The 21,368-nt window shown below is 37.6% G+C and overlaps 1 protein-coding gene across 1 annotated transcript in view; it reads right to left on the bottom strand.

Annotated features, from left to right (window-relative positions):
- EAF2 (ELL associated factor 2) overlaps positions 1-21,164 on the bottom strand; it is a gene marked incomplete at both ends in the record, with an annotated part of 45,105 nt that extends 23,941 nt beyond the window's left edge. The window contains 2 exons of the mRNA XM_080696791.1: positions 11,389-11,483; positions 21,059-21,164. Coding sequence (XP_080552917.1) covers positions 11,389-11,483; positions 21,059-21,164 — 201 coding nt within the window. The remainder of the gene's footprint in view (positions 1-11,388; positions 11,484-21,058) is intronic.
- Positions 21,165-21,368: the final 204 nt, after the last annotated feature.

Raw genomic sequence — 21,368 nt, 5'->3', positions numbered from 1 at the left:
ATTGTCCCTGTTTTTTCTTTTTTCTTTTTCTTTTTCTTTTTTTTTTTGTAGCACTGGGGGTTGAACCCAGGGGCATTCTACCTCCAAGCAACACCCCCAACCCTATTTTTTTTATTTTGAAGGAGGATCTCACTGAGTTGCAAAGGCTCTCACTAAGAAGCTGAGGCTGTCCTCAAACCATGATCCTCCTGTCTCAGCCTCCCAAATGCTGGGATTACAAGTGTACACCACCATGCCTGGCAAACTTAAAAGTCTTGTAGTCAATATCCTTAATGAATATAGATGCAAAAGTCTTCAACAAAATAGAGCTTTGTAAATACACACTATTTAACCAGCCTTAATTTTTATTACTTTCTTCTACTTGGTAACACCAAAGAAAGCCAAGAAAAACTGAACTCAAAAATCTACCCTATCAAAGAACCATCAGTACCTAAAGGCACTCTTTAAAGTATGCCTGATAAAACTCTATTTTAGGGGAAGACTCTAAGCTTTCTAGGTGTTTTACCGGGATGATAAAAGAAACATCACAAAGAAAATAGGAAAATCAAAATGCCTCAAATTAATAATAGCATGTCCATAAAATACCTAAAGAATTAAGGATCCTAAAGAAAAGTAAGCCTCCTATTCACTTAAATGAGTAGGAGATTCTTTATTATTGATATGCTTTTGTGGTACATTAGTCTCACATCATAATGTAAATCATGTTGACAGTGACATAAATGCACACAGCACTTGGTGCTCCCCCTGCTCTCTTACATCCCTCTTCCCCATACAAGGTACTGAGACTGACATTGGTATTTTCATACATGTACACAAAGCCTATGATAGTAATTCCTTCCCTGATCCTCACTCTTTTCACTTCCCCTTCCCATAGACCACCTCCCTGGCTCTACTGAGGTTTCTCCTCTATTAACTGGAATCCCTCTGGTATCCCAATTACTCCCTAGTTCTGCATATTAGAGAAAACATATGACCTTTCACTTTCTGTGACTGGTAATCTCACTTGACATAGTATTCTCCAGGTCCATTTTTCTGCAGATGATATAATTTGGTTCTATTTTATTGCTGAATAGAATTCTATTATGCATATATTTTTATAATCCTTCATCTGTTGATGGTCACCTACCAGTTAGTTCCATAATTTGGCTATTGTGAATTGTGCTGCTATGAATATGGATATGCATATATTACTATAGTTCTCTGATTTCAGTCCCTTTGGAAGGATACCCAGGAGTTGTATAGCCAGGTCATATGGTGGACCATTCCCAGTTTTCTAAGGAATCTCCACACTGATCATAGATGATTCTTTAAATGAAGAGGGAAGGAAACACTCTCATAAAGTTAACAGGAGAGCTGGGTGTGGTGGTGCACACCTAAAATCCTAATACTTGGGAAGCTGACACAGCAGGACTCCAGGTTTGAAGCCAGCCTCAGCAACTCAATGAGATCCTGTTTCCAAATAAAAAGTGAACTAAGGCTGGGGGTGTAGCTCAAAGGTAGAGCACTCCTGGGTTCAATCCCCAGCAAACACACACACACACACACACACACACACACACACACACACACACATTAAAGAATGTAATCTCCAGTCTTGTTTTCCTTTGTTTTGTGGCACTGGGAATTCTGATGTATCTTTCTCCTCCGCTGGGTGGGTCTCCTGTCACCTGTTTTTTGTGCTCCTATAATATTTTATACATACTTTTATTATAGTCCTTGTATTTCTATATTCCAGTTACTTATAACCTATCATGCCTATTTAATGGTAAAAAAAAATTTTGGACACTATGACTAAAGTAGCTCTGTATTCCCAGTAGTTACTTATCACAGAACTCACCACACAAGATACATGTATATAGGGCCAGTTTCTTTCTCTCATACACACGTATGTGAATAAATATACACACAAAAATACTAAGGCATATTTTGCTTTTGATGTATTTATCAGACTGAAGGGTAATGGTTACTTTCTCTCAAGTTATTTCTTTGCATTTCAGAAATTTACAGTTTGCAGGCCTGAATATAACTGTGATTCTTTTATATGAGGTATTTCATTTGAGACCATAATCAAACACATTGTAGATGGTAATTCTTGATTATGCAGGGTAAGAGTAAATAAGAAAGGTTTATTATTACATATAAGAACACCCATTTGTTTAGAGAAGAGCAATGCCAAGTATGAGAATGGGACGCTTGCAATTTGAGAAAATAATATTGTACATGGCAAAGAATCCAACAAAAGTTTTTCTGCAAACTAATCAGAGATGATTGATAATAATACAGCCTGAGACAATAGGCTCATGGTTCCTGTTGTCAACTGAAGGTTTTACAATAACTTTTAAAATTAAATAGCTGGTTTAGATTATTATTTAATAAATATCATGAAGCAGAGAAGCCTTCAATTGCAGAAAAATATCCAAACTATTTTAGAAATACTAGAATTTAAACAATTTTTCATAGCAATACAAAGGTTAACCTATCCACAACATCTCATATTGAATAAACTCTTCATTTCCTTCAGTTCCTAAGGAAGAAAATTAGAGAAACACTAAATATTAAGCTTCTCCCAAAACTTAATGATCCTTAAGAAAAGTGTCAGAGGCAGCAACTTATACAGTCTAGCTCAGTGGTGGGTCTCAATAAATGGTGTTGATTGATTGCTAAAAATAAGGAAAAAACAGTGGACTAGAGGATAGAGGGCTTGTATACCTCTAATCATCACAAGTCATCTCAATAGTGCATAGAAGAGAAGGTGGATTAACCAGCACAACACATTCCTACCAAAATTAAAACAAAAAAATCTCAAAAAATCTAAGATTTTCCTTATACATTGAAGTATGCAGTTATAGTCTTGTTTATAGTTTATAGTTATAGTTTTCTCTGAGAGTTGATGAAGTCAGTATAAAAGAAAAAACCTCCTAGATACTAAGAAATTTCTAGCTTGTTCTGAGGGAAGGTGGACCTGCAGCAAAAGGAAGAAAGGACTATCCTGGATCCTTGCAGTAGTTCCAAGACTTCCCGGGGGCGAGGTAGCAATCTTTCCCTAGGTAGTAGCACAGTTTTTCAACACCAGGAAGAGAAGAGGAAGGAAATTAACCCTGATCACCGAAGGTCAGTTTGAGGTTCTGCTGCAACAGGTGGTACTACCCAAAGTGAGGAAAAGAGTTTTCCCAGATCCCTCAAGATTCAAAAAGTGCTGGATGTAACACACATCCAGGTAAGGGAAGAAGGACCAAAGCCGTCTCAAGGAGGCTCCCCTCCAGAAACAGCTATCATGGCCCTGAAGTGACTGAAGATAACCTGCCACAGGCCTGCATCTAGTCTCTCAGCCCTTTTCTCCCACCCTGAGTGTCTACTCTATTGCTAGGTTCCTATCAGGGACACTTAATTGTCCCTATCTGTTTAGAAGACAAATACTTCACAAAAGAACCACGTTCCATGAAAAGTATTTTTGTTCTGGCTTAAATATAAAGTTCCCCAGGAAAAACTTATTCAGATAAACCATATCAGAAAATTCAAAATCATATTGTTTTAGGCAACTGAATGTCATACTACTTTCTGATTTCCATAAATTTTTCTCAAAATTAATTCTTCCATGTTAGACTACGCTTTTAAACTCTAATACGTGTTAATATTTCATGACCTTTACTGTCTTGGAGATTCCACATCCATTTATTTCATTTTAGTTAGATTTATTTTTGCATGCATGCACACATGCTTGTTTATTTTTAAAAGCTTTGTTTTCTTAAATGTGAGTTTTGAATATTTTTATAGCCTAAATCAATCAATAGGGAGGCAGAAAGCATGGGGTTAATAAAGATGAAAACCTTGAGATCGGACCACCAAAGTTCAGTTCCCAGCTCATCCATTTTCTAGTTCTATGACATCTTACAGGTTATTTTACTCCTCTGCCTTTTCCCCCTTATTTGTAAAGTGGGAATAATAACAGTATCTCACTCACTGGGCTGCGAAGATTATAGGAGTTAATTATATGTAAAGGGCTCTGATCAGTACCTGGTATATAGCAGGTACTCAATAAATGTTACCCATTCTTGGTTTCCTGGTACAATCAGGATATACTTTATTAGGTTTAAATAAATAGTCTAGTTAATAAAAGGTTACTTTGAAAGACAGCAGATTAACACTCTTTATACAATCAGAATGCAATTACAGATACTCAATTTAAAGACCCTGCTGGTCCTAGTCCACACACTCTTGGGAATCCTTAATACTTAAACTTTATGGTGAAGGATCCAAGTCCCAGAAGATGAAGTCACCTAGACAAAGTATCTAAAGGGTACAGAGCAGCAGGGATGTGATTGCTTAAGATAATACTTTAGGCCCTTAGAGGAATCCAGCAAAATTCCCATTATAGACATAAATTTCCATTGCCCAGGTAAGCCTGTTACTGGAACATTCTATGTCATTCAGAAAGACATGACAAGTACAATATTATTCATATATATATTCAGAACTGTCAATTATACAAAGTAAATGTAGGAAAATTAACTGGTCTTGCTTTATAACTTAAAATACTTGTGGAAAATGCTTTTCAGTTGGGGGATTTCTCTGTTTTTATTACTACTACTACTACTATTATTATTATTCAAAATATTACTAGAGGCATTCCTCAGTTAAAAGAATGATAAAAATCATTCTGAAATATAAGAAGTAGAAAAACCTGAACTTTTGGAACAATTTATATATTGGAGACCTGCAGATAGGACATGCTGCAAGTTATGAAATTTTTATTTGAAATGATAAAACACTCAAATAATGTGCTTGCATTTTTATTTTGTAACTTGAAAAAATGCTTTCAATTTTACTTGATGAAAAAAAATTCCATCAATGCCAGGTGTGGTATCCCACACTTGTAATCCCAGCGCTTGGGAGTCTGAGAGAGGAGGATTGCACAGGTTTGAAGCCAGCCTCAGCTACTTAGTGAGGCTCTCAGCAACCTAGTGAGACCCTGTTTCCAAATAAAGTATAAAATAGGTCTGGGAGTATAGCCCGGAGGTAGAAAAGCCTATCCACCCCCAGTACCACCAAAAAAAAAAAAAAAAAAAAATCATCAAGTTTTACGCCAAGCAAAGTATGCTGTGCAGCCTGTCCTTAACTTCTTTGATAAGCATCACTCTCAACGGATGGCTGGGATGGGGAGGCAGGCTGCTGACTTCCCTGTGGGAAACTGTTTTTTTGTTTTTGTTTTTGTTTTACTACTCAGAGTAATGATATTTATTCTTGTTGTGGCTCTCAATCACTCTTCTTAGCTTCATTCTGAATAAGATCAGACACTCATATCTGTGTGGCTACAACTAATATTAGGACAACCAGCCTTTTTCCACCTGTGCTTGGACTCAGTAATGTGAATAATGGCTTCCTTTTCATAGGTGTGGCCACATACTTTATTTTCATGGGCTTCTTCATTTCCCACTCTGTAATGGGGCAGATGAAGCTGGTTTAACTCTAAGTCACAATCATCTTCAACTCCTTCTGTCCTCTCGGCCTCTGTCTGCTTACAGTTTTTTCAGCTGTTTAAATTGAACAATTTGCCGGGCGTGGTGGCGCACATTTGTAATCCCCGCGCTTGGGAGGCAGAGACAGGAGGATCGCGCAGGTTCGAAGCCAGCCACGCGCGCTGGCTTAGGAGACCCTGTTTCCAAATAAAAAAATGTAAAAATAGGTCTGGGAGTGTAGCCCGGAGGTAGAAGGGCTTCCAGGAACCCCAGTACCACCTAAATAAATAAATAAATAAATAAATAAAATAAAAAATAAATTGAACAATTGTTTATTACTTCGAAACTCTACATCACAATTCTTACTCTGTAAAGCCAAAAATTTCTTCTCCACTAATATTTTAAAATCTGGTATTTTCTGTATGTTTTTATATGAATCCTTGCAGATTGAACAGACTTAATATAATGATTGAGTTCCCAATCCATTACACAAGTTCAATCATTGCTTCGTCTATACTATATTTACTACTCTGAGTTTCCACAAGATGCACAGTCACACTAGAAGTTGTGTCCATTCTGGAGATAATATAGGATTAGAAGTTTTTAAGGAGGAGAACTAGGCATGGTGGCACACACTTGAAATCTTAGTATTTGGGAGGCTGAGACAGGAGGATCACAGGTTTGCGGCCAGCCTCGTCTACTTAGTGAGGCCTTCCACAACTTAGTGAGACCCTGTTTAAAAAATAAAGCATATGTAGCTCGGCAGTAGAATGCTCCTGGGTTTAATCTCCAGTACCACACACACACACAAAGAAGTTCTTAAGAAGGAGAGCAGACTCTATACAACTGAAGGATACAAAACCAGTTAAACCTGAACTTGAGCTGGAATGCCCTGGCATCTTGAAATTATTACTTGGCTGCGCCACCTGTCTCCATCTGGTACACCCAGACTTTGCATGTCAGACCCCAGCTCCTTTCCTCAACCCCTTTTGCCTGTTGCTGCAACCCACCTTTTTGTTCTTTCTTAAAGGAATACAATTGTGTGCTAATAAGGTTCTAGGAATAGAAAATAACCATGAGTTTTTGGTGAAAGCAAAAGTTGGAAAATTCATGGCCAAACTGGCTGAGTATAAGTTTCCAAAGAATAGAAAATAACATTGGCGGACTTCCGGGAAGATGGCGACCGAGAAAAGCGGGGCTTAAGAGCCCTGCTAACAACAAATCTCCATTACCACAAAATCAGCGCCTTTCATAGCCAGAAAACACCATCACCAGTGAAACAAAAAATCACCAGGCTCCAGAGAGAAAGCGGACTGAGAACAGAGCCACAGAGGAGATACACCGGCCTCGCGCCCGAGGACGCGGCAGACGCGGCAGCAGCGCCATACTGCCGGAGGCACCGGCCAATTCACGGGACGGCTACAGCAAGCCGAGGTGAGCCACTGCGGAACAGACAGGCGGGATTTCTCCGCTCAGAGAGCATCTAAAGCTCCCAGTGGCCGAGCTCAGCACACGCGGCAGGGATTCAGAGTAGAAATCAAAACCAAGAAGAAAAACGCCAGCCCCATAGCCGAGGGCGTAGCAGCGGTGCCATATTGCCACCGGCGGCAGCAGCAGCGAATTCAGTGAGGCCAGTACAGCCACATCTGCGTACTCAAGAACAGTGAGTCAAATTGCGGGCCACAGAGGAGAAATCCCAGTACTGTACTCACTGGGACTTGACCCAGTGGGGGAGGGGCGGTGGCAGAGATATCACACCATAGAGAACGTGCAACCTGGCACCCCCCACAGTATAAAGCAGCCTCTATCGACTCTCTGGGTCGGAGACTCTGTGATAAAACCCAGTAAAGGAGTAGTGGGTTCCGAGATACTACTGACTCGAGATCCAGAACACCTTAGGTGAAGTCATAGTGACCCAAGGGAAGAACCCAGAGAAGGCACAAACATCGGAAATCATGGAAAAGAGGAATAATACTGGAGCAATGAATGCCCACAACCCCACAACATCAGAACCCAATAAAACAGAAAATCAGAGATTTCTAGAAGATCAAATCAGGAAAATAACTGTAGAAATAATAGAGGTGCTTCGAAAAGAACTCAGAGAGAGAGCCAAAAAGAGATAAAGGATGCAATTAATGAAGTAAAGGCCTCAATTCAAAGCACAAACAACAGATTAGAACACATGGAGAATAGAATCTCGCTCTTAGAAGATGAGCAATCCAAAAATGAACTCATAGTTTCTAATCTAGGAAAAAATATCCGACAGCAGGAATCTGATATTGAAGAAATATTGGCCCATTTTAAGAGAGCTAACCTAAGAATAATTGGAATAGAGGAGGGAAAAGAAAGTGAAACCAAAGGGATCAACAATCTCTTCAAGGAAGTAATAGCAGAAAATTTTCCAAACATAGAGCAAGAGGTTGATACACAGGTCCAGGAAACTTATAGAACTCCCTTTAGACAGGATCGGAGAAGAGGATCCCCACGCCACATAATTGTCAAAATGACCAATGTGGAAGCCAAGCAGAGAATCTTAAAGGCAACAAAAGCAAAGGGCCAAGTGACATTCAGAGGCAAACCAATTAGAATCACTCCAGACTTCCCAAACCAAGTTATGAGAGCCAGAAGGGCTTGGAGGAACATATTCCAAACTCTGAAAGAAAACAACTTCCAGCCAAAAATTTCCTACCCAGCAAAACTTTCTATCAAATTAGATGGAGAAATAAGAAGCTTCCATGACAAACAGAAACTGAAGGAATTTATGTCTTCAAAACCAGCACTAGAGAAAATACTCAGATTAACTACAAAGAAGAAATAGGTAACACACACCAGAACCAGAGAAACAAGAGTTTCCATCCAACAGACAATTAAGATTGGTTATCTGTGGAGATTCATTATTTATGTTAGTCTTTTACCTATCTCTAAATGGTATTGTTTGCCTTTATTGTTGTTAATTTTTAGGATTTCTAGTTGGAATATTAATATACCTTCAGATATAGCAATTGGAAATATTTTATCCCATTCTATTAGTAACTTTTAACTCTGTTTACATTGTCTTTGGATATACAATTTTTTTATTTTTTTATTTTTTAGGGAGTCTGTATACTCTTCTGTTGCCTGTGTCATTGAAATCATAACCAAGAAATCACTGCCAATTTCAATGTTGTGAGGTTTTATGACCCAGATTTTCTTCTAAAAGTTTATAGTCTTAAGATTTGTATTTAGGTCTATTATCTATTTTGAGTTAATATTTGTATATGGGATTAGGTAAGGGTCCAATTTTATTCTTTTCCATGTAATTATTATTTTTTAACAATATTTAGTTAAAAGATTATCATTTCCACCACCAAATGTTCGTGGAAACCTTGTCAAAAATAACTTGACAATATAGGGAAGAATTTAGCTCTAGGCTTTTATTTAACTCCAATGGTTTATATATCTGCCTTTAGAATAGTACTACACTGTTTCAATTATTGTAGCTTTATATGGTTTGAAATCAGAAAATATATATCTTCTAGCTTTGTTCTTTTTCAAGATCGTTTTGGGTACCTAGACTCCATATTCCATATCAGGATAGATTTTTTTCTGAAAAATAAATATATAAATATATGATAGTTTCACCTAAAAATAGAAAAAAATATTCTCTGGTAAGAAAGAAAGCAAAAAGAAATATTGAAATGTTATCTTTAAGTCATCAAAAGCTTGGTATCAGACAAATGAAACTGTTATGTGAGATTATCATTTTTAATTTTAGATAAATTGCCATAATACTAGATGTCAACTACTAAGCCAAGCATGGGAGGGAGGGATAGGGAGAGAATGGGGTGGGGATTGGGTGGGGGCTGACTGGGCGATGTGTGCATGTATGTCTACAAAAGTATGTATCCTACTATGATGTATGAATACAGTGCACCAATAAAAAAAAAAAAGAAAAAGAAAATAACATTGATTTTGCAGTAAAAAAGGAACACATTTTGTAAACTATTCCTTTTTTCTACCTTGTTTTTATGGTAAAGAAATCCTTACAGTTGCCAATTTTACATATATAACACTAGATTGTGTCATCACAGATATTTAACCAAGTAAGTCTTCAGGTTTAAGTTAGATGAATGAATATCATTGAAAACACATTTGCTGCTTTTTTATCTTGCTGCCTAGATTGGAATATTTTTACTGTTGTTATGCATAGGTGACAATGAGCCCATATGTCATAAAGAGATCCCTTAAGCCAAGTGTGGTGGCGCATACCTGTAATCCTAGTACTTGGAAAGCTCAGTCAGGAGGATCTCAGGTTTGAAGCCAGCCTCAGCAACTTAGTGAGGCTCTCAGCAACTTAGTGAGACTTTGTTTCCAAATAAGAAATAAAATCTGGCTGAGGGTGTAGCTTGAAGGTAGAATGCTTCTGGGTAGAACAATAGATAAATTCCAGTAGAACAATAAATAAATACTACATAAATACATGAGCTCCCTTCTATCATTTGCATTGATTTTATCTGTGTATGATCAATACAGTTGTGTGTTAATGCTAGAAACATAGAAAAAACACAAAATTTCTAACTCAATAACTAAGAATACTAGACAATATAACAAAGAACTTGTAATTTTTATGAAAATAGTATTTGAGAGTACTACTTTTGGTTAAGGACTCCCTAACCTAGACTCCCTAACCTACACCCCCCAGCCCTATTTTTTATTCTTTAATTTTGAAACAGGGTCTTACTTAGTTGTGAGGGCCTCCCTAAGTAGCTGAGGCCAGCCATGAACCTGTGATCCTCCTGTCTCAGCCTCCCAAGTATTGGGATTATAAATGTGGACCACCATGCCTGGCCACCTAGTCTCTTTTTTAACCTATTCACCAAACTATAGGTTGAACACTCTTAATCTGAAAATTCAAAATTCAAAACATTTGAGAGCCAACCTGACACCACAAGTGGAAAATTATCTACCATGAAACTGTTTCATGCACAAGATTATTGCAAACATTGTATAAAATTACATTTAAGCTATGTGTATATGGTGTATACGGAAATATAATGAATTTTGCATTTAGACTTGGGTCCCATTCCCAAGATACTGCATTTTGTATATGTAAATATCATAAACAAAACAAAAATCAGGAATCTAAATCTCTTGAATTTTAGCATTTGCACTGCTAACATCCCTTCAAAACCACAAATCTAGCCATATTACTTTACTTTTCTGCTTAAAAACCTCTAATGACTCCCTAATACCTTTTGGATCAAGTCCAAATTCTACATCACAACATAAAAGATCCTTCACAATCTGATCCTAACCTACCTTTCCAGTTTCTATTCCTGCTTTTCTCATTATACTGTGAACTACTATATAAAGTCATTTATATAAAGTCACAAACTCCTTCTTTTAGCATGAGAGCTTTTCACAGATTGTTCTGTTTGACTAGAATATTCCATTTCCTGTCTACCTGTTAAAACCCCACTTGTCCTTTAAAAGGGCTCTGGTCAAGTATTGTTTGTTTTGTGAAGCCTTTCAAGATCCCATCAGACAGAGTATTTGATACTACTTTTGCGCAGAATTTTGTATATATTCTAAATTATAACATTTATAACACAGATATTCTTGTGTTTGCTGTAACAAATTAGGACTAGAACGAAAGGGATAAATTATTATAAAGAGTAGGAAATCTGGCTCATAACTAGAATTTAACAAATATTTCTTAAATATTTGTTGTTTAGACTTCCAACTTTTCAAATCACTTGCTCTGAAAGTCCTTGAAACTATTAAATGTATTAAAGCCAAATAGTTTTAAAATATAGGTTTTTTTTACTTTGTTGTGCTTATTATTTACTTTAACCAACCATTACTGCATGTATTATGCAATTATTTTCACTTAAATATAGTGGAAATCCTGCAAAAAATGATCCTTTTAGTTTTAATATATAGAAATACTTACTTCTATATTTGGTAGAGTTATTGTCACCTGTTCACCTGTGCCAACCTCAAGGTCTCCTTCAGAAGAGGTGTCAATAGAAGCAGGTTTGAAATCATCTAAAATTAGATACAAATACTGATTTTTATAAGATAGATCAATATCTGGATATAAAAATATGAGCATGGTTCACAATGATAAGTCATTTTTCAAAAGCCAGTAATTATAATGGTTTAGAAGAAACTTGATATTATAAATCAACAAACAAAATACAACCCAGTTTACTTCTGTATGCTTAATTCTGGGGAAAAAAAGAAACAGCTATACTCTAAAACTATAGTCCTCAAACCATGTTAGAATCCTGTTTAGATAAGGATGAACTAGACAAAGATGTTCTGCTAAAAGTTAAATAAAACGTGTCTTCACAACTTGCTGAAAATATAGGTAACAACATTTTTTTTTTAAGTACTGGGGATGGAACCCAGGGACATTCTATTTCTGAGCTACACCCCCAGTGCTACTTTTTTTTCTTTATTTTTTAAAACGGGGTCTCACTGAGTTGCAGACGGCCTAAGTAGCTGAGATTGTCCGCAAACAACCTCAGCTACTTATCCTCCGTGTCTCAACCTCCCAAATACTGGGATTACAAGCTTGCGCCACCACACCAAGCTAGGTACAACATTTTAAATAGAATATTTTAAATTTTGAGTCTTTTTCGCCCATAAATTTTTTCAAACTATCTTTGGTGACAACTACCACTTTTGTTCTCTGAGGAAAACAAAATGAATGAATACACAGCAAGGTACTAATGGGAAAACTTAAGAAAAAGTGTTCTTTTTAGTTCAATGGCTTGGGTTTTTCATGCATCAGTATACCTTAAAAGGATGTATAAATTTAACCAAATCTTCCACTTCACAAAAATTTTAAATAATTTTTTGTTTTAATTAAATAACTGTTCAAATGATGCCATTAAGATCTATCTAGAAGGAATTTAAAGTGTTGATATATGCAAAGCAAGGTTAAAAGCAAGCTATGAAAACCATTAAAATAATTCATACTGATATAGATCAATAATTAATCATTCATATATATAATCCATCAGGTGGGGTTTTTTTCAGTACTTAAGATTGAACCCAGGGGCATTCTACCTTCAAGCTACACCCTGAGCCCTATTTTTTATTCTTTATTTTGAAACAGGGACTCACTAAGCTGCAGAGGGTCTCACTAAGGAGCTGATCCTCCTATTTTAGCCTCCCAAATGCTGGGATTACAAGAGTGCACCACCACATCCGGTTGATATTCTTTAAGTTAATTCTTTTCTTACATGCAAAATAAAACACAAACTATAAGCTTGACAAACTGCTATGAAATGTCACATGTATATAACCAGGTCAAGAAATAGAACATGGGAGTGTAAATCAATGGTAGAGCACTTGCTTGGTATATGGAAGGCCCCGGGGATTTTACTGGCCCTATGAGTGAAAAAGGAAAGAGTTAAAGAAATAAAACATTACCAGCCCTGCAGAGGTTCTTCCCAGTTATTACCTCTGTCTCAGAAGATTTACCTTTACATTGAAAAAATTTGAAAGGCAAAAGTCTAAATTCAAAGTAATGGATATCCATTGGTGGAATTCAGAGAACTATACTGGCAGATCTTGTTAAAGGAGAACTTTCCAGTGCTCTTCAGGTCATCACTGTCAACAATTACTGAAATGCTTTAAAATGACAATCACAATCGCTACCACTTACGGAATACATACTATATTCTATACATTATCTTAGCATTTAATATTTAATTCTTATAATCATACTATGAAAAGAAATAAAATCTAGTCCTCTGAACAAACATAAATACAAATGAATATTAAAAATTATAATAAGTATTGTTTATAAATTAGATATTCTTCACGCTGCTTTAATTCAAAACTGAATGCATGCAGCAACTACCTTTTTTTTTTTTTTTGGTGGTACTGGGGTTCCTGGAAGCCCTTCTACCTCCGGGCTACACTCCCAGACCTATTTTTACATTTTTATTTGGAAACAGGGTCTCCTAAGCCAGCGCACGTGGCTGGCTTCGAACCTGCGCGATCCTCCTGTCTCTGCCTCCCAAGCGCGGGGATTACAAACGTGTGCCACCACACCTGGCCAACAACTACCTCTTAAATCTCAGTGCTCATTCCTAGATTTGAAGAAATAGATATAAACACAACATCAGCAAAATAAAAATGTGAGTTTTAAGCCAGGCATGGTGGTACACACTTGTAATCCCAGCATGCAGGAGGCTGAGAACAGAGGATCACAGTTCATGAACCGCCACAGCTACTTAGTGAGGCCCTTTACAACTCAATGAGACCCAGTTTCAAAATAAAGAATTAAAAATAGGGCTGAGGGTGTAGCTCGGAGGTAGAATGCCCCTGGGTTCCATCCCCAAGACCCCAAAAGTAAAAAAATAAGTGAAGCTGGGCATGGTGGCGCACACTTGTAATCCCAGCATTCAGAAGGCTGAGACTGGAGGATCGCGGGTTTGGGAACAGCCTCAGCTACTATTTAGTGAGGCCCTCTGCAACTCAGTGAGACCCGGTTTCAAATTAAAGAATAAAAAATAGGGTAGGGGGTGTAGCCTGGAGGTTGAATGCTCCTGGGTTCCATCCCCAGACCCACAAAAAAATAAAAAATAAAAATAAAGTGAAAATCAAAATCATTTTATAAAGGTGGATACAGTGGAAATGAAGTTACTGCCCCTTAAATCTCTTACTATAAATTATCATTGTGCCCTATATGCCCCATAGTAATGCCCTTTATTTGGTCCTTAACTTTCTTTTTTGTCGTTTGTTTTTGTACTGAGATTGAACCCAGGTGCATTCTATCTTTAAGCTACACTCCAGCACAATTTTACTTTTTTTAATTTTTTGAGGTACTAGGGATGAAACCCAGGGGCATTTTACCTCCAAGCTGCACCCCCCAGCCCTATATTTTATTCTATTATTTTGAAACAGGGTCTCACTGAGTTGCAAAGGGCCTCACTAAGTAGTAGCTGAGGCTGTCAGCAAACCACGATCCTCCTGTCTCAGTCTCCCAAATGCTGGGATTACAAGTGTGTTCCACCATGCCAAATTATATGTAAAATAATTTTTCCAATTACTTCTTGTGAATCAGATTCATGTCTACTTCAAGATTCTTAATTCCTTTAGGGTAGATACTATGATGTCCATTTTATTGCTTTCAGCAGTATACTTCTGTTCTCAGAGCACATGGATTACTTAATATTTGACAAAGAAATTTCTATGATAAATATGTAAGGCACTAGAAATGGCATCCTAGAGTAAAACCATAGCCCTCTGACCTCTACTACTTTTCTGACACTGACAAAAAGGAAATACTGAGAGATACAACTATCATTTAACTACAGCTAAATTATGCTATAAAGGAGAAGCCAATAAGCTCGGGTGATGAAGGAACCACAGTTATCTAGAGAATGAATATACCCAGGTTCTGGAGGGCACCCATACTCTGCTCTAGCTGATTTCTGCTAGGAGGAGGAGCAATGCACTCGGTTTTGCCAGGTTACCATCTAATTTTTAGAAAAGGTAGAAATCTACATCTAAATTAAAAACATAGCCGGGCGTGGTGGCACACACTTGTAATCCCAGCGCTTGGGAGGCTGAGACAGGAGGATTGCACAGGTTCGAAACCAGCCCCAGCTACTGAATGAAGCTCTCAGCAACTTAGTGAGACCCTGTTTCCAAATAAAGTATAAAATAGGTCTGGGAGTGTAACCCGGAGGTAGAAAGCCTCTGGGTTCTACCCCCAGTACCACCCCCCCCAAAAAAAAATAAAATAAAATGAGAAGAAAAATGATCATGAACCTATCCACTTGACAAAAATAAAATGGCATGCCAGATGTGGTGGCACACACTTGTAATCCCAGTACTTGGGAGACTGAGACAGTAGGATCACAGGTTCACAGCCTCAGCTACTTAGTGAAACCCTGTTTCAAAATAAAAAATAAAATAGGGCTGGGAGTGTAGCTCAGAGGTAGAATACCCCTGGGTTCAATCTCTAGTACCAAAAAAAAATTAAAATACATTTTAAAAATGACATAAAAACATAATTAACAAGGATAGATTTTTATATCTTTGAATTAATATATTATATTTTAATGAAACGTTTAGAAAAATATTATTTAACCATAATGAAATCTGTACTCATTCCAAAATCAGCACAGTTAGCTATAGAGATGTATAAGTGTGTTGTCTATGCTTTGAGATCACAATCTCAGACTGTCGAGATATAAAGACATTTAATTTTAAACAATATTTTTCCTCTTTTATATATATACGCACATATATGTATGTATGTGTGTATGTGTGTATATATGTATATGTGTGTGTGTGTGTGTGTGTGTGTGTGTGTGTGTGTGTGTGTGTGTCACTGGAGGTGAAACCCAGAGGCATTCTACCTCCATGCTATACCCTACCCCTATTTTTTATTCTTTATTTTGAAACAGTGTCTCACTGAGTTGCAAAGGGCCTCACTAAGTAGCCGAAGCTGTCCACGAACTGCGATACTCCTGTCTTAGCCTCCTAAATGCTGGGATTACAAGCATGCCCCACCACGCCTAGCTTCCTCTTTTATATTTTAAACCCTTTGTTGAATATCAATTAAGAATACAGTACCTACCATCTTATAAAAATGTTACTGAAGATAACAAACTGAAAATTTAGATTTTTATAAAAAAGACCCTGATTTTTAGGTATCTGTAACTCACTCAAGATAAAATAATTATGTGGACCAAACAAAACCTCTCTAAAGTCAAACTCAACCTATAGTCTTTTAATCTATAACCTCTGTTTTAGTGTTTAAAAAGTGGTTTTTCTTTAAATATATTGTCATTTTTATTTCCACAATATGCCTTTGAATTTGACCAATGGGGAATTCCTTTAAAGAAATGAAAATAAATGATCACATCAAGAACTCAAACCACATTCTCTATCCATTTACATTATATGGGCTCTTTGTTTCAGATCCATAGTTTTGAATTTGGAAGGAGAAGTATTGGGACATAAGGGATCGTCATATTCCTGAGAACCTGATGAAAATTATAGACCAGTTATAGTTCCTCTCCACATAAAAATGCATATCTGAAACCTGTCAAAAATGGTATAATTTCAAGGGGTTCACAGGTCCCTGCAGCCTATATAGATGGCTACAGTGCATGAGATTAACTGCAAGAGACATAAATGTACTCAAAATATCTTTAGCTTTACTTAATGATAAGCATGAAATTATTATCAATAAATCTACCCAAACTATTCTAAACCTATTTATATTTCTAATTGTCCTACTAATAGGATCAATACATTCTACTTTTTATTGTTATATCAAGTAGTGTTGCCTTTTCTTTGACTTTGAACAAGTTTTTAAAGTATACAACTTTGGAATTTCAAGTTTCTACATATAGATATGTTTTATATATGTGTATATATAGAGAATAACAGAATATGTTGAACAATATCAAGTTCATGTTTTTATATGCTCTGAATGTCAAATATATTATCTCCTACAGTGACTAAATTTCTGATATCTGCTCACAGTAAAGCTTTACCACTTTGAGAGGGAGGATAGGTCCACTTAAAGATAATCTTTCTATACTCCCTAATTATTAGCTAGTCATTTAGTGACAGCAAAATGTAGTGCCAATGAAAACTTAGGACTGCTACTATTAACCCTTATCTAAATATAAAATGTAAAGCTAGTATTTTCCCAATCCAAAATTAATTCTAGCGAGTACTGCTATTTAAACTCTCCTACCTAGTGAATTAATTGTTGCTACACGTTTAGTTTATTGTTGTTAAACCATCCCATGCCTTTCCACATGCCAGACTATCTTTTTATGTGTGTGTGTGAGGTACTGGGGATGGAACCCAGGGGCATTCTACCTTTGGGCTACACCTCAGCCCTATTTTTGTTTATTTTGAAACAGGGTCTCACTGAGTTGCAAAGGGCCTCACTAAATAGCTAAGGATGGCCACGAACCAGGATCCTCCAGTCTCAACCTCCCAAATGCTGCAATTACAAACATGTGCCACCATACCCAGCTCCAGATTCTTTTTGATAGATCTTATCGTCACATTTGAATAAATGCTTTTTAAAGGTTTAAATAAACTACAATTATTGGCACTCCCCATATATACATTAACATCACTTTTAGAACATACAGTGACAGCTGGTGGTGCACGCTTGGAAGGTTGAGACAGGAGGATCACACAGGTTCGAAGCCAGCCTCAGCTACTTAGTGAGGCTCTCAGCAACTTAGTGAGACCCTGTTTCCAAATAAAGTATAAAATAGGTCTGGGAGTATAGCCCAGAGGTAGAAAGCCCCTGGGTTCTACCCCAAGTACCACAAAAAAGAAAAAAACATATAGTGACTACAATTTATTCTTGACCATGTGCCAAATACTATGCTGTTACTTAATCCTTACAAAAATTATTTCATCTTACTTAATCCTTTCAAAAATTCTAAAATGTAGATATTATGATTACCATTTTACACATAAGAAAACTGGGGCTGTGAGCTTAGAAAAATGTTCCCAAAGTCGCATTTTATATATATGGGTGCTAGAGGCCAAGATTCCCAACTTGGTTTGCCTAAAGCCTTAGCATATTAGACAAATAAAATTGCCCTGTCCATAAAGAGATATTACTTTTTCTCAAATTACATTGGCTTGAGTGTTTGTTATAAATTAGATCTGCCTTCCCTGTATGAACATCAGATTCTCTATAATTTCCATTTCCTCACTCTGAGTTCTTAAGAGTAAGGATTACTTGAGCAAAGAACCTGTTCTCAAGGATAATGAGCTTAAAAAAAACAATTCTGTGTCATTACTATACCTGTTTCAACAAGAAAAAAAAAAAGACACTGGAAACTTTCTTAATGGCTTCCATAGGACTAAGTGTATATTCAAACATCTAAGTTTATTCATTTATTATTATTATTATTATTATTATTATTATTATTATTATTACTGTTGGGGTTTGTCATTCTTGTAGCTGGATCATCTAACTTTCATTCTGGCATTTTATGATTCTTTATAAATTAAAGTCTCTGAATCACCTGTGAGATACTTTTCAAAGGCTAATTTTCATTTATTTATGTATTTATTTATTTACTGTGGTGCTGAGGATTTAACCTGGGGATGTTCCACCTCTGAGCTACACCTCCAGCATGTTTTTTTTTTTTTTTAAATTTTGCTAAGTTGCTGAATGTCTTGCTAAGTTGCTGGGATGACTCAAACTTGTCATCCTCCTGTCTGAGCTTCACAATTACTGGATTACAGGCATCATGGGCCATTAATTTTTATTCATTTAATTTGAAGTTTATGTGCTTAAGAAAAGGATGTAGTCAAGTTATAAAAATATATCCTTAACAAATTTTTATAATTTTAAACCTTATAATTTGAAAAATTAAGATTACTACATACCTGAGAATGAAGGAGGAAAGAGGAGGTATTATTTGATAAAAAGGAATGTAGAAACCAGATAAGAACCAAGAACCATATCTTGCTTTTGCAAAATGGCAATAAAAAGAAAGAAACTGAAGAAACAGCAAAGCACTAGCTATCTCATTATGGGGAGCTTTGTATGGGAGAGGATGGCCATCCAAAGAAGAATAAACAAAGAACATTGTTGAAGATCTGCTGTTGCCATATCTCTCTCCATTTATTTTATTTAATGGATGTTAATTTTAATAAAACATTTTATAAAATGTGAGGATAGCATGGGAGGGTTAAAGCAACTGGTTCTACCTTTATTCTGAGACTGTGTGTGTGTGTGTGTGTGTGTGTGTGTGTGTGTGTGTGTGTGTGAGAGAGAGAGAGAGAGAGAGAGAGAGAGAGAGAGAGAGAGAAAGATGGAGAAAGAGAAAGAGGGAAAAAATAAACAAATGAACCCAGGGGCATTCTACCTCTGAGCTACACTCCCAGGCCTACTTATTTTTATTTTGAAACAGAGTCTCACTAAATGGCTGATGAGGCTGGTCTTGAACCTATCCTCCTGTCTCAGCCTCCCAAGTACTGGGATTAAAAGCATGGGCCACTAAGCAGAACTCAGAGACTGAATTTTAATTGGATGTTGAAATTAAATCATGGAAAGCAGGGCATTGTGGCGCACGCTTGTAATCCCAGCATTTGGGAGGCTGAGACCGGAGGATGGCGGTTCACGGACAGCCTCAGTTACTTAGTGAGGCCCTCCACAACTCAGAGAGACCCTGTTTCAAAATAAAGAATAAAAATAGGGCAGGGGGTGTAGCTCGGAGGTCAAATGCCTCTTGGTTCCATCCCCAGAATTAAATCATGGAACATTTCAGAGTAAAAAGCACAAAAATTTCTTGACAACCTAACAGAATGACTGAGAAAGGTGAAGCAATGAGACAGTAAGAAAGGGCTGTGGTTGGGCTACAGAAAGGAAGTAAAAAAAAAAATACCTACTTTACAATTTTGCCACAGAAAAACGAAAGGTTATGACTCGATGATCTCAAAGTTTCCTTCCTGCTCTAAAATTCTGAGGGCCATTATGTAAAATATGAATGTTTAACATACAAAATCACACTTGCTGTTTTTCCCTACTACCATATCATCTATTAAAACAAGAACTCCTTTTTTTTGGGGGGGGTGATACTGGGGTTCCTGGAAGCCCTTCTACCTCCGGGCTACACTCTTAGACTATATATATATATATATATATATATATATATATATATATATATATATATATATATATATATATACACACATATATATATATATATTTTTTTGGTGGTGGTACTGAGGGTGGAACCCAGAGGCTTTCTACTTCCGGTCTATACTCCCAGACCTATTTTATATTATATTTGGAAACAGGGTCTCACTAAGTTGCTGAGGGCCTCACTAAGTAGCTGAGGCTGACTTCGAACCTGCGCGATCCTCCTGTCTCAGCCTCCCAAGCGCAGGGATTACAAGCGTGCACCACCACGCCCAGCAAGAACTCCTTTTTAACCTATATTTCAATAGTATAAAATAAACTAATTTATTAAAACTAGTTCCAGAGGCCATAAGGAGAACTAAAGGTATAAGTCATAGGGAGATTAAAAAAAAAAAAAAAACTTCCCAAAAGAGAAATTAACAACACACTTAATATTGTGATTAGTATTTGATAACTAAGAGTGATATTCAGGACCCCAAAGAGATACATTTTATTGATATAGCTGAGAATCTCCCCCAAGAACACACTAAATAACCCTCATTAACCAATGGTGAGAAAAAAAAAGAGAGAATATTGTCCCATCGGCTTTAAGGTATTCCCTCTGACCTACATTTGGTCCTGTGTTTTGTCACTTTATTATTTTCCTTTTTTACCTTTGAATCATCCACTTGTCGTGTTGGTGTCCACAGTCACCCCTTTAGATCTGCAGTTTTCCTCCGTCTTCGGAGCTCACTTATTAAATCCGCACAGGGTTTACCCACACCTGTTCCACACCAGCTCCTTCCACCGACCCACCCGCTAGGACTCCAGGCAGGGCCGCGCTCACTCCGCCCGCCCCCACGCACCTCCAGAAGAGTGATGGGGGTCCGCGGGAAGAGAACCCAGAGGGGTTCGCGCCCCACACACCCACCCCCAAGGGGCGCCCTGATTTCGTCCCGGGACAGTCCTCACTCACAGCGCACAGTGTGGAAGGCGCAGCGAGGCCGCTTCTCGAAGCTCTCGCCTAACTTGAGAACTCGCTCGCGGCGGTCGAGGTGCGCGACTCCAGCTGGACCATTCATCGTTATCCTGCGCCTCCGACTTCGCCTTCGCCACCATCTGCTACCTCAGCCCGCTGCAGCTGCACTTGCCGCCGCCCCGCCCGGCCGCCAGGGGTGACTCCGCCCCGCGCCCGACGCGCCCCGCCCCCTGGCCGCGCCTCGCGTTCTGATTGGCTGCCTCGCGGAGCACGCCCCGCCTCCCGGCGGAGGGTCCTGTCCCGCCCC

Source organism: Muscardinus avellanarius (genome assembly GCF_963383645.1).
Source record: "Muscardinus avellanarius genome assembly, chromosome: 5".
Taxonomy (NCBI): Eukaryota; Metazoa; Chordata; class Mammalia; order Rodentia; family Gliridae; genus Muscardinus; species Muscardinus avellanarius.
This window is presented reverse-complemented; position numbering and strand designations above follow the sequence as displayed.